At 38.9% G+C, this 13,444-nt stretch overlaps 2 protein-coding genes across 11 annotated transcripts in view; one reads left to right on the top strand and one right to left on the bottom strand.

Moving 5' to 3' along the window:
* Positions 1-4,066, top strand: part of myh14 (myosin, heavy chain 14, non-muscle) — a 28,443-nt gene extending 24,377 nt beyond the window's left edge. For 4 of the 10 annotated variants that reach the window (XM_083550623.1, XM_083550627.1, XM_083550632.1 and 1 more), the window contains 2 exons: positions 243-269; positions 829-4,066. In XM_083550623.1, the coding sequence (XP_083406749.1) occupies positions 243-269; positions 829-1,033 (232 nt within the window). In that variant the 3' untranslated portion in view covers positions 1,034-4,066. The remainder of the gene's footprint in view (positions 1-242; positions 270-828) is intronic. The other 6 variants (XM_083550626.1, XM_083550629.1, XM_083550624.1 and 3 more) reach the window with 2 other exon arrangements.
* A 799-nt stretch (positions 4,067-4,865) lies between these two features.
* c16h19orf85 (chromosome 16 C19orf85 homolog) lies at positions 4,866-13,334 on the bottom strand. Its single transcript, XM_083553769.1, has 6 exons — positions 12,643-13,334; positions 11,804-11,841; positions 10,994-11,183; positions 10,792-10,922; positions 9,208-10,668; positions 4,866-5,821 (listed from the first exon to the last, which is right to left on the bottom strand). Exons 2-5 carry the CDS (start codon positions 11,814-11,816, stop codon positions 9,221-9,223), a joined length of 1,782 nt encoding a protein of 593 aa, XP_083409895.1. The 5' UTR covers positions 11,817-11,841; positions 12,643-13,334; the 3' UTR covers positions 4,866-5,821; positions 9,208-9,220.
* Between the last annotated feature and the right edge of the window lie 110 nt (positions 13,335-13,444).

Raw genomic sequence — 13,444 nt, 5'->3', positions numbered from 1 at the left:
AACACCAGCACATAGGTTCTGTGCTGAAAAGAGAGAAAGCTGAAAGTCGGATATGGAATGTTGGTGTGCACTGTGTCAATACTGTAATCAATTTTAATGCATTTTTTTAATGTAATTTAGTTTAGTAATTCATGTTTCAATATTTGTATATGCATGGAACACACATTTGTTCAGAGCTAACGTATTTGCATGTGTGTGTGTGTTTCATTTTGCGTGTGTATTTGACTCCTACACCCACTCAGCAGCACAGAACAACCCAAAGGCAGCAAGTAGGTTTTAATTGTGTGTGTCTGTGTGGGCACGTGCCTTATTAGTCTGTGTGCTTTTTCCTCACTACCTTTCATTGAAAAATTTTCTCTAGTTCATGCACAATAATAATCTAGTCATTTTATGTGATATCTGCTAAAATTTGAGTCACCTATATTTTAATTAGCTGATCAGATACCTTTCTGTTTTACACCTTTACAAGTGTGTGGACTTTAAGGGTGAAAAGGTTTATCTGATGACTAATTTTTACTTTTACTTTAGTCACACTCTTTTTTTTAAAGTGCAGTACATTACCTTAAGTGAGATCTTGGCATTACTGAAAGAAATCTTATTACTGATTGGTTCATGTAGATTCTTAGCCTTTTCCTTCAGAGCCTTTAAACTGAAGTGCATGTAAACTCTGATTTCTTGCAGTAGACAAATATGAAACATTCATTTCCTTTCTGGTTCCTTTTGCTCTGCTTTTTGTATAGATAATATATGAAAATCATTAATTCCTGGTGCCCATTCTTATTTTGCATATACATTCTCCTCTTAATTCCTCTCCAATTTCTCTCTCAGACGTGGTCCTCTCCCTCTCTCTGTACGTGGAGGTCGGAGAGCGCTGGTTGATGACCTCTCACAGGAGAACTCTGACTGTGAAGAGCCTCCTGCTTCACCAACGCCCTCTAGTGGCCTTCCAGGAACCCCTGTGTCCTCCGATAGTGCCCTGGGTCCACCTCCCCCATATAGTCTCACAGATTCGAGTGAGCAGAAGGAGGAATGATGGGCAGGTGAACAATAGAAGTAGTAGACGAACAGACTATATACTGGCATAGCGCACACTGTTTTGATGATACCTCTGCAGCCAAGGTGGGATTTATTATATTGAAGTTGAGCATTCACAGAGGAAATAATGCTAATACTACTGAATTCAGTTATATACTGATATCGATTAAGTGGAAATCCAGCTACTTTTCCTAAAGTTCTAAGGAAGAATAGCATTAAAGTATATCAGAAAAGCCACATATCAGTGCGATGTATGTCTGGCTTATTGTGGCTTCACATAATTTCTCATGCACTCTTACAATACAGAATTTTCAAATGAGTTTAGCGTGAGATGTGTGAGTTAAGATAGCTGCACAAACCCTATGCGCTTTTTTTCCGGTCAACCATAAGCCATGTATTTAAGGGCAATCTATGTTTATGATGGCAATCAAAAAAGAAAAAGAAAAAAAAAACAACAACAACCAGACATTCTTTAAATGCAAAACTATGATAAGACAAACTCTCATTGGCTGTGCTTGCATGAACAGTTAAACTGCAGTATTACTTTCAGGCTTTCTCTCTCTCACTTTACCTGAAATTAATATTAGGAATTGGAAATGCTTTTGATATCAGTTGATGTTTCAATTAAAAATTTCATTTGTAAACTTTTTTTTTTTTTAATCAAATGTGATTTGGTAAAGATGATGTTAATTATAAAATTCATTTAGTGTAAACAAGAAAGTGAAAGAGAGAAAATGATTTACTGTGAAATATCTACAAATATGAGCCAGGCATGCTAGCTTTGACATTTTTGGTATAAACACAGGAAGAGAAAAAAAAAAATGATCATGCAAATTTACAACCCAAAACCAGAATCATGTAGAACAAAATATTAAACATTTGAAAACAGTAAATAAGAAAAACACGTTTATGAATTCACTTTGATAGTATTAATTAATATTAGTGGTAGAAGTAATAATTCAGTGGTAGTTCCCATTGGCTCAGCTGGTACTAGAAATGTTAAACACTTTCAAAATGTTGTACAAGGATCACAATCAGATTCATTTTAAGAACTGTTTTCCAATATGAAATCATGTTAGATTATCATCATAGGTTATATTCACATCTGGGTAGCAAGGCTTTTTTTACATCCTGTTTTTAATTATCAAACATTGACCTTGTGATTTAAGACAGTCAGGACTGACGTGAGTTCTTGTGTTATGTAGAGTGTGAGCAGTTAAATAAGATTTTTACATCACGTCACTTCCAGTTCAGTATGCTTAACTAAGATTTGTCAGTCTCTCTATTTTCATTATCCAGGTTATTTATTCCTGTCTTGAATGTCATGTTGCTTATACTTTGCAGTGTTACATCAAATGCAGACAGAGATCCTGAGGGAGAACACTGTGTACAGTAAAATTTGGTGCATTCTCAAAACAAATACACTAAATTTAAAGGCGTTGTTAAAAATAAAAAGACATTGCAGATTGAAAAAACTAACTAATTGCCATCATGTGCACTATGCCGGTTTTAAAATATCTTTTTGATATCAATATGACACTTCATGAGAAAGGCAAAATATTTATTAGGCTAAATGTTTGACCAAATTGATGGCAAATAAGGGATATTAGCATACGTAGTGAGATAGGTAGGTGAATAGGTAGAACATACTAGTAATTTAAAATGAAGCCCAGTGGCAGTTTCCACACCAAGGACCTGATACTTTCCCAGAATTTCATCCTAATATATTGCCTGCACCAAGGATGAGATATTGCACGTTAGATCACATTTCAATGAAGTTTCTTGTAGCTGTTTGGTGAAAGTGAGGGTTTAAAAAGGTATTTTAGGCAGAGCTCTTTTTGTGAGAAAAGATGGTACCTCCATGACAGCCTTATATATTGAATAGTTTTTCCTGATCATTTCTATGTGTTTTAATGTCACAGTACATTTAGTAACTTTAACAATGAAGTGCATTAAGCCACACAGAGACTCTAAAACTCTGCTGAAAGTCTTCTTCAAGAGGTCTGTAGGCCAAAGATGAGAACTTTCCATTAGCGTAACGTCTGGTATGTTCACCTCAAATTGAAAAGCTGCTCTTGTATTTTTTAGTTCTGTTTTATACATTTCTGACCATTGCTTTCCTTATATGAATGTCAGCTAATCGAAATAAAAATGCTAGGACACTTTTACAGAAATTAGTTGTTACATGTGCTTAAATGGCATTCATATTTTTCACAAAAAAAAGGATTTAGGTTTAGGACCAAACAATCCACTATAGTCTTGTACCTTTAATTTATTAGACATACTGTATGTTGTGAAAATAAAGCTGTAGTTAGGTGGGCTTCTGTGGCCACCTGCTCTGTGTTGTTTGCTAAAGCTGTTTCTTTGTGCAATAACAGTAATATAGATGCACTGGTGCTGTAAAGGCTGGTGAACTACAGGTACAACATGTTTACCGGCACTACATATTGTTCAGGACCCACACTGGCAAACACGTTTATCTGACACTGTTCACAGTATAATCTCATCAGTATTATGGGTGAACATTTCATCTGAGAAATCTACCTTCATAATAAATGTTGTCATAACCTAGCTATGTGTTTTTGTCCCAGTTGATTTATTATCGCTTTATCGTTCTAAGGATTTTTGGTTTTGCCTATTTTAATTAGAGAATGAAATGTCACTCTTGAGCAGTACATTTTCAGAATGCTCTTGGTCCTCTCATGTATGTGAACCTTAATATTTATTCTACATGTAACATTGAGCCTACATGCAGAATTTCTTGTGTATTTGGTATTGGAAATTCTATCATTAAAAACGATTTCATGCTTCAGACACTCCTTGATTTTAATTGTAATTTTTTACAATTTTTTACTAAAGAGCGTCTAAGAGTTAATGAAGAGACAGCAAAATACCATTTGGATTTCTAAAGCAGAGTTCGTATTGTATCAAACATCTTTGTTTTGTGTTTCTGTGGAAAATTTTTAACTATTTATTAGTTTTTTCTTTTGTTTTGTTTTGGCTATATGAATAAAATCTGACTGGGGTGTAATATACTGTCTGTCATTGGTTTTGACAAATGCAAATTGTTCAACCTGTTTAAAATACGTAACCTCACAACTTTCTTAAAATCTTTAAATAGATTGACCAGTTCTCAAAGCAATTTTTTCTCTTTTACATTTCTATTTCTAACATAAAGTTCTTATCTCATGATCACGTGTATTAACTGGAATCTGTTGACAATTACAAGCTTGAATAACTAGCCAAAATATTATTTTACATTTAAAATCATGCACCTTATTTGTTTGTTGTATGGTATATTTGTACTGAGTGGAACAGTAATTTTTTTGGATTTAAAAGGGAATGTAGGGGGTCCCCTGCAATATACTACAGTATAAATTAGTATTTGATACAGAGACAAATTCCATCTCTTGGGCAGGCAATTATTACATTTATAATGACATTGAATGACAATTAAATACCAGGTCACATTCACAGAGTTTGAGATTTTCTTGTGAATTATGTCATGAAAAAACAGCTTTAGTTTTGCCAAAATCACAAAACTAGTTGTGCTTGTGAGAAAATAAGAACGGAGAAAAGCATGGCCTCTCAGGGATTTTTGGGGCTTTCATTAAAGCCGCAGTCTCAAGCTGTATCTGTGTGTTGTCCAGTCCTTTGTTTATTAATCAAAAGCCAACAAACTGTACACTCACCAGAAACTTAATTAGCAATATCTACTGATTTATTATGTACTCAGCTGAGCATGTAAAATAATTGCACCAAATCATGCAGATACAGGCCAGGTCTTTAGATAAGGTTTACACCAAACATCCAGAAGTGGGAAAAAAGCCATAGAGATAAATAGTTCCTGAAACTGGCATCAACAAACATGTCATGGTCAGAGTCATTGAGATGGCATTTTATTCTCCATTCTGATGTTTAAGGTGAACATAAAGGTCTGTATAGGTACATGATTTTATGCATTGCCCTGCTGCCACACGATTATAATTGACTGAGCCTTTAAACATGCTGCAGCTTGGTAATGCTTTTTTTTTTTTTTTCTTTTTTTTTGTATTGTGATTGTATTGTGCCCGTTTTTGAAACATTTTATATTTAGGAGCTTTAGATATTATTATTATAATACAGATACAGGAAGGTTTCACTGAAATGGACCCAAACCCAGTTATAATTTTTATTATTCTTCATTTTCTTGAGATTCTTCATAAAAAATATATGTAATGAACAATAACCAAAGCAGATGCAATAATAACCAACAAAGATACAATATAAATAGCATAATAATTAAATACTTGCATAAATATTTGTAAAAATCCATTCTAATAAGTTTACAGCTTGTTTACAAAGTAAACAACTCTAACAACTGTTACCTGCTGACCAGATATCAGTGTTTTTTTGCCAATTTGGTTTGAGTGGTTGTTTTTTTATGCTTGAGGTATCTTATAGCAGGTTTCATTTAATTTAGCTTGAAGTCACTGAAACAAAACCTAAACTCACAACCTAAACAACAAAGCAGCAATAGTTATAATTACAAAATAACAATAAACATGTTTCCCTATATGGCTAAATGTTTGTAGACACCTGACCATCCCACCCTTTTTAGGAACTAAAAAGCCTAGCCCAATCCTGCTCTAGTGCTCTCCATTAAGACATGGTTTGGGTGAAGTGTCAAATAGCCGCTCTCTGAGAACCTTTGAGAACCTACCATCATGCCCAGCCTCATTGATGCCCTTGTGCCGAAAATGGAATTCCTCGCAGCCACATTTGAAAAACAAGTGCAATGCCTTCCCTGAAAGAAAGGGGATGTTTAAGAAGCACATATGGATGTGATGGTCAGGTGTCTAGGATTTTTTGAGTGCTTAGATTATGTATGAATGCATCAGATGAATGCATATGCAGACAGATAAAATTTTTTAAAGACAAGCCTATTGGCATTTTGCCCATTAGTGCTAAAGGGAGCATTTTGTCAATATGTATTTGCAAACAATTTTTCTAAATACGACTTTATTCTGTTTCCTGATGGGTGTGGTGCCTTTTAGGATTACAATGTCCCCTTCCACAGGGCATGATGCCTGGTTTGATGAGTACGAAAATAATACACATCATATGCAATGGCATTCATAGTCAAGAAATCATCACTGGGTTACGTAGGTAACCCTAGTTCCCTGAGGGAACGAGAGCTGTGTCGAAAGCGCTTTGGGAATGACTCGTGTTGTTCATGCTCTGAATTACGTGTAAAATCTGGCTAATAGGCAGTCATGACGTCATTGGCGGGCGACGTCGGCAAACCAGGAAGCTACAAAATGGGGGCGCGATACGAGTGACATCAGCTTCTGGAAAATGAGAAGGTAAGCGCTGCAGGGATGCAGGGAGTATGGCACGTTGACACAGCTCTCGTTTTCTCAGGGAACTGAGTACTTACGAAACCTAGTGACGTTCCCTTTCAGGAACTTGAGCTGCGTCGAAAACGCTTTGGGAACAAGTGTCCAATCACATGCTGACCAGTCCCTGCCTAGGTTGTCTGAGCACAACCTGCATGCAGGACAGAGGAGCCGGGAGTGGCTCTGATGTCGAGGTCATAGAACCTGACAAAAGTCAGTGTTGTGGACCAACCCGCAGCGTTACAAATTTCCTCTGGGGAGACTCGTGCGAACCAGGCCATAGAGGCCGTCATACCCCGGATGGAATGAGCCTTAACTCCAAAAGGAGTGGGAAGACCAGAAGACTCATAACACAGACAAATGGCATCCAAAATCCAGCTACCGAGTGTCTGCTTATTAGACAGGAAACCTTTCTTGTGAGGGCCATAGCAGAACAGCTGCTCCGACTTCCTCCAAGGACTCGTCCTGTGGAGGTACAGTATGTGTCCAGTGCTCGCAGCCTGTAGGTCCCCAACGCTCTTAAGGCAGGAGATTGCCAGGAGAAAGGGGGTCTTAACCAAAAGATACCTAAGGGTCACATCGGCCAAAGGCTCAAAAGGAGGGGCTCAGATAAAGCTGCCAGCACAACAGGCAAGTCCCACACAGGCACTCTGGGTTGTGTCTCGGGCCTCAGCCTCTGGGTGCTGCATAGGAAACGTGTCACAAGGGGGTGTTTCCCCAGTGACTGCACAGCGAGGTACAATAAGCTACGTTAACCTTCAGAGTTGACAAAGCCAACGATGCAAGAACTGCAGAACTGAACCAACCAGGCAGTTAACTGTGTCCAACTGGTGGTACTCACACCACGTGGTAAACTGGTGCCATTTAGTGGCATACAACTTCCTCATGGCTGGAGCTCTGAAATGGAGAATGTTCTCTACTACCTCAGTAGAGAGACCAGTTGCTAGGAACTGCACCCCCTCAGGGGCCACAGCTTCCATAACTCTGGGCGGGGGTGAATCAGGTTTTCACCTGCCTGTGAGAGGAGATCCCTCCTGGGATGAATTTCCCAAGAAGGTACCTAGACGAGGGAAAGCAGGTCCGCAAACCAAGGTCTGCCCAGCCACTGAGGTGCCACCAGGAGGAGACAAGCTCCCTCCTGCTGGATTCTCTCCAGAACTCCCGGGAGCAGCGCGATAGGGGGAAAGGCATTCAGACGTAGCCTCGGCCAAGTCTGCACCATGGCGTCCAGCCCCAATAGGGCTGGGTGAGAGAGAGAGAACCAGAGGGGACAGTGCGAAGTCTCCCGAGTCGCATAACAGATCCACCTGGGCTCTGTAATATCTCTGCCATATCTGTCCCACCACCTCAGGGTGGAGCCTCCATTCCAAGTCTGATCGGGGAGCCAGCCTCTCGAGTGGGGACAGAAGGAGCTCTGTGAAAGAGCTAACAGTCTGGCCTCCTGGTGATGATGAGGAGGTATGGCCACCGCAAGTGTGAACCACCCTCCCCAAAGCAGGACGCTCTGTCCATTTGTTCGCAGAGAGGACCACCCTCAGATTGGCCAACGGCAGGGTCCGAGTGGCAACGCTCTGTTTCTGAGGCAGAGAGCAACGGGGAAAGTACTGCTGAAATGCCACAGACTGCATTTGAGACTCTTGGAACCTGTTGATTACCGAACAGGCCCGAAGTAGCTATCGGGGCATTCAGCAGAAAAACCCTGTCCCCTTCAGGAATTTCTGACAGGGTGAGCTTAAGATGCTTTTCTGTGGCTGCTAAGGCTGACATGGAGCAACCGACAGCCCACGCTGTTTCCTTGGTGGCTCTAAGGGTTAGGTCGGCAGCGCGACGTAACTCCTTGATATCGTCAGCCCCAGAGATAAATCCCTCGGCTTTACCCACTGCTGCATAAGCCCTGCCTACTAAGGCCAAAGTGGCTCTCAACGGCTTAGTAGGCAACACCGGGGCCTTCAGCGATGCAACACCTGGGGAGAGATAGCCAGCTAGCGTCTCTTCAACCCTAGGCATCTCCCAATAGCCGCACTCCTTAAACCCTACTATATTCTATATAGCAAACACAGGGGAAGTGTGTGTGGTGCAAATGGTGTCTCCCAAGACCTAGACACCTCGGTGTGTAGGTCAGGAAGCTCACTCTCCTCAAAGAGTGGTCTCCTGGAGCGGAGCAGGCAAATATTCATACAACTACAGCATGGACAATCATCAATCGAGAGAGAGAGAGAGAGAGAGAGAGAGAGAGAGAGAGAGAGAGAGAGAGAGTCGATTGAGCATGCTCCACTCACAAACAAGCAACACACAGATTCACACAGAAAGCGCTTACCTGAACAACAGAAGCTGATGTCGCTCCCATCGCGCTCCTATTTTGTACCTTCCTGGTTTGCGCAACATCGCCCACCAATGACGTCATGACTGCCTATTTGCCAGATTTTACACGTGATTCAGAGCATGAACAGCGCGAGGCATTCCCAAAGCGTTTTCGACGCAGCTCAAGTTCCTGAAAGGGAACCTGATCCAACTGAACACATAAAGCCTAACATGTTAGCACTCGTCCACTACCATCAAAACACCAATTAAAGAAACAGCTTTTTTAGGGTCTTTTTTATTTCTTGAATACAACTCCAGAGACACACTGAAGTTGTTCTAGTGACTCATGGTGACCCAAAATAATACTACAGTGTGTTGGTTTTTCCTTTAATTTGTCACCTGTCTGTATATGCAAAAAATATATATTTACAACATTACAATTTGGAACAAATATTTAAAACAGACATTTTTAGTTTAGTTTATTTTTTCTCACCTTTAACAGTCCTTCAACAGTAAGTATGGCTGTGTGATCTGACTATGCTGTTAAAGTCCACATCTGTTGCTATGTTGCTGAATAGCCAGTCATCATTCAGTGGTGGAGTTGATACTGGATAAGGGTATGGGTTTTGATAAGGAGCAGGAAAGGACTGAGCCACGCCCTCAAAGCTCGGAATACTCTGATTACTTTCTTTATTTGAAAAGGAGCATGAGTTTCCTATGCAGTTGCTATTGGCTTGTACTGGAATGTCAAAACCATAGCATTGTACAGATGTGGTGGAGAGCATGTTTCCAGAATTAGAATGATCTGAGATTAGATTTAGAATAGGCCCTGACTCAATCTTTTTCTTTTCTTGATCTGTCAGCGTGTAATAATGATCGTTTACCTTGTTTAGTGCATGATTATAGTGACTAAGCTGTCGCTCCCAGGTTTTAGGTTCGATCTGATTTAACGGGTCATGTTCAAGTTCTTGCAGAGCATGTCTTAAATGATTACCCTGCTCAGAGATGGTCCATGTACCTCCAGTTAGGTACTGATCCCCCTTGTTTACTGCTGTACTTATATCAGGCTGATTTATGGAACAGTCCACTGTCTGTCCAGTTTGTCCCACTTGGTTGTGCTGGCCGCTGGATCCACAGTGTGCTAGACTGTAAATAATGTTACTTCTTAATTCATTCTGTACATTCATGTTCTTTGCAGAATTTTGGAGCAGTGTGGAAATCTGCTGCAGTCCTCCAAATATATCTCCATCACCACAGGTTGCTTTCTTATCCATTGCAAAGTCTGTTTGTGAAGCGTTAAGGAGCGGGAGGTTATCTTGAAAACAGCTCAGGTCTTCTTCAGTGTGAATGTCCCAAACTGCGGCCATGTCCATTTGGTCAATTTGTTGCAAATACTCTTCTGAGTCCAGCAGCTCAAGATTCTCCATTAAATCCATCTGTAGACTCTCCGCAGTGTGTTGAATTTGGGAGGTGTGGTCATTCTCTGGTTGTATTTGTACCTCAAAATCACATGAATTCAAAGACAAAGGAGACACTGTTGAGGTGGGTGATAGCTCAAACAACATCAGTCCTAAATATTGTTCTTCATCAGGTAAATTAGGGATTTGTACATGTAAAGTCTCTGGTATCTTTTCAGTACTTTCAAGTGAGGTAAATACACTGTCTTCTAGAATGTTATTGCTAACTGATATCAAGTCATTAGAATCAGCAGAGGCACAATGAATTTGTTGCCTTCGACTCATGAAGTCAATGATTTCTTGTGGAGAGTTTTCATCACTTTGCTCTACCAAATCTCCATCTTCCCTTATCTGACTATTTTTTACATTGTTCTGTTTATTCAGAGATTTGCTCTTCAAGGAGCATCCATTGCGGTTTATCACAATACTGTCTAGAGTTATTGTATCAGTGTCCTCCTCCAGGTGTTTTGTTTCAGCCACACCAAAGACAGCAGTGGCTGCAAGGAAACAAGGATTACAAGATTTCATCCCACATCAGACGCAAGATCCAAATAAACAAATCCTGAACATCGGAACTGCTACCATATCTACGGAAATGATATAAATAGGAGACATTTTACCTTTTTTCGGGTGTTTTTCTGATTCGTGTTTGGGAGTCGACTTTATTTCCGATTGTCTTTGTGACTTTGCATCAACTGAAAAAATTGCTGATGCCAGCTGATGATTTGCTGCCTCTATTTCTGCAAATTTCCTATGAAAATTGTAAATATTGGTAAAGGAATCAACAACTTATTTAAGACTCTTTCTGCTTGTGTGACCTACCTCTGGATCATGTTGTGTAAAAACCTGCGGTGATTGACCTGTCGCTTGGATGGCTTGTTCTTCCGTGGCTTTTGCAAAGTTCGCATCATGTAGCCAGCTGCTGATGTCATAAATGTAATTAGGTCGCGACCCCATGGCACTCCTCGTTCCAGCCCCGGTTCAAATGATATGGTGCTGGATGGACGCATCTCTTGAAGCAGAGGATAACCTGATTAAAACTGATTCCCCCCTGTTTTTATACAATTTTAACACCTTTTAATGTTTTAGACCAGGCTTGTCTCAAACAGCTATATTTTTCCTTATTTAAAATATGGACTGATTAAATGCAGCTACAAGATTTTATCAATATACAAACATCAGTTGATTTTTTTAAATTAACATCTTTAAAGCATAAAAATTTCCAACCTTAAAAATTTTTTATTTCAGCGTTCAACAGAGATGGAGGTGCAAATTTTCTGTTCAAGTACATATTTTTTTCAGTTGACATTCAAAATGCATTTTCCTTTATATAAGATGTAGATTAAAGTGATTTGAAACATTTAGATTTTTCGAAATATGTGGGTATGTGGCAAACAACATAAACAGTCTTTGTGGAAATCCAACCATGAAATAATCATCAGCAAGAGATACAACATTTACAGAGCAAAAGCATGAAGCTTACAGACAGTTAGTGCACCCATCCTTCAATCATATTCTACAACCCAATGAAGATTATATAAATGAATAAATGCAAAACTAAACTCTTTGGTCTTATCTGCCATTTAAGTAATGAAGATTATTGTAATTAAGTTCAAATAACCCCAATCTTACCTGTTCCAAGCATTTGTTAGCTCTGCACCATCTGGTAACTGTGAAAGATAAATCAGAAGCAATGCTGTATGTACATGGGCATATATAAATACAGCCTTAAACAATGAGCGAGGGAGGGAGGGAGAGATGGAAAGAGAATAAATGCGGTGCGGTGGCATTGAGGATGCTAAAGAAAAGACTTAAAAGAAGGCTTTTCGTCATCCTTTCAAATTAAGGATGGCAAGGCATCGCTGACAAAGAGAGTAGGAAGTGACTATAGACCAGTCGAGAAAGAAAAGCAGGGCAATTATCTAAGAGTCAACTGCTTTGGTCGTGTGGACTCTGTATGCATTGTGAAAAGGACCAAAGGCCGCTTGTTAAGTGTTAGCAAACAGAAGCCCACCAGTTAAGAACTGAACAAGGCTTTAATTGATCAATTTAATTTCCAGGCCTCATTAACGCATTCTCCAGTCGGAGAGCTTTTCTTGTTGCTACAGACAAATTGCCCTCACATTTCTACACGGACACACATAAGGATTGTTAATTTTACGTATCTATGAAAAAATTCAACATAACAGACTACCGAGGAATGATTTATGAATGGTTAATTTCTTGTGCTCTCTTCTTGCTTTCTTACCACTACCATGACATTTAATAGTGAGGTTAGAAATGACACTTTGAATAAAACATTCAATGCTACTGTTTGTCACTTGTTTATTTATAAATTGAAATGTTGTAACGCCTGACCACAATTTTTTGGTGAAAAAAGATTTGACACAAATTTGACACAAAACACAAATATGTTTATATGCCATGAACTCTCAAATATATTTGAAAATATTTTATAAGTAAAAACTTACCTTAGCAAGATGATTATGGACAGTGGGAGGATATTAATGCAAGATCCAAATGTATTTAAAATGCAGTCAGATGTAGTAGTCAGTAACAGATAAGAATACAAGCCAACAAGCTAGAACAGAATAGAGTGATCAGAGAAAGGGAACAAGCAATAGATTGGAGGAGAGAAAATAAATGGAAGTAGTACATAATATACGATAATTGGTATTAGTATTTTCTTGCTTTTGTACAGCTAGAATATAAAGTTTATGTTTGAGGATATAAGACATGTTAGCAAGATGTGAACTTGTGTTAATTTATATAGGAATGAGCATCAAAGACCATGTCAATTTAAGTGGCTTTATTATCATTGTTTAACCCTATACAGTTAGTACAGTACACAGTGAAACAAAACAACGTTCCTCCAGGACCAAAATGCTATAACAACAACACAGTACTTAACAAGATAACACAGAACTAACTAAGACTGAGTCGACCTACATAGAGCAATGCATAAAGCAAATCTGAGGAAAAACATGCAAACTACACAAAACAAAACTGTATAGAACAGTGGTGGCAGTCATTTGACACTGGTCATTTGTACTATTTATTTGTTTTTGTTTTTGTTTTTTTTTATAAATGCTTATGAATGTTATTATATTTGCTACCTAGAAGAGTATGTAATTTAATGTTAAGTAGAAGTGCCATTCCTATAATACAGCTGCGTAATATTATTGATAAACTGAACCAAATGCAATCGAAACACTATATTATATTAAGTATATTATATTATTGTTCATATTTGTCAATACATTAGAATGAGCA

The sequence above is a fragment of the Silurus aristotelis genome, assembly GCF_946808225.1.
Source record: "Silurus aristotelis genome assembly, chromosome: 1".
NCBI classification, from domain to species: domain Eukaryota; kingdom Metazoa; phylum Chordata; class Actinopteri; order Siluriformes; family Siluridae; genus Silurus; species Silurus aristotelis.
This window is presented reverse-complemented; position numbering and strand designations above follow the sequence as displayed.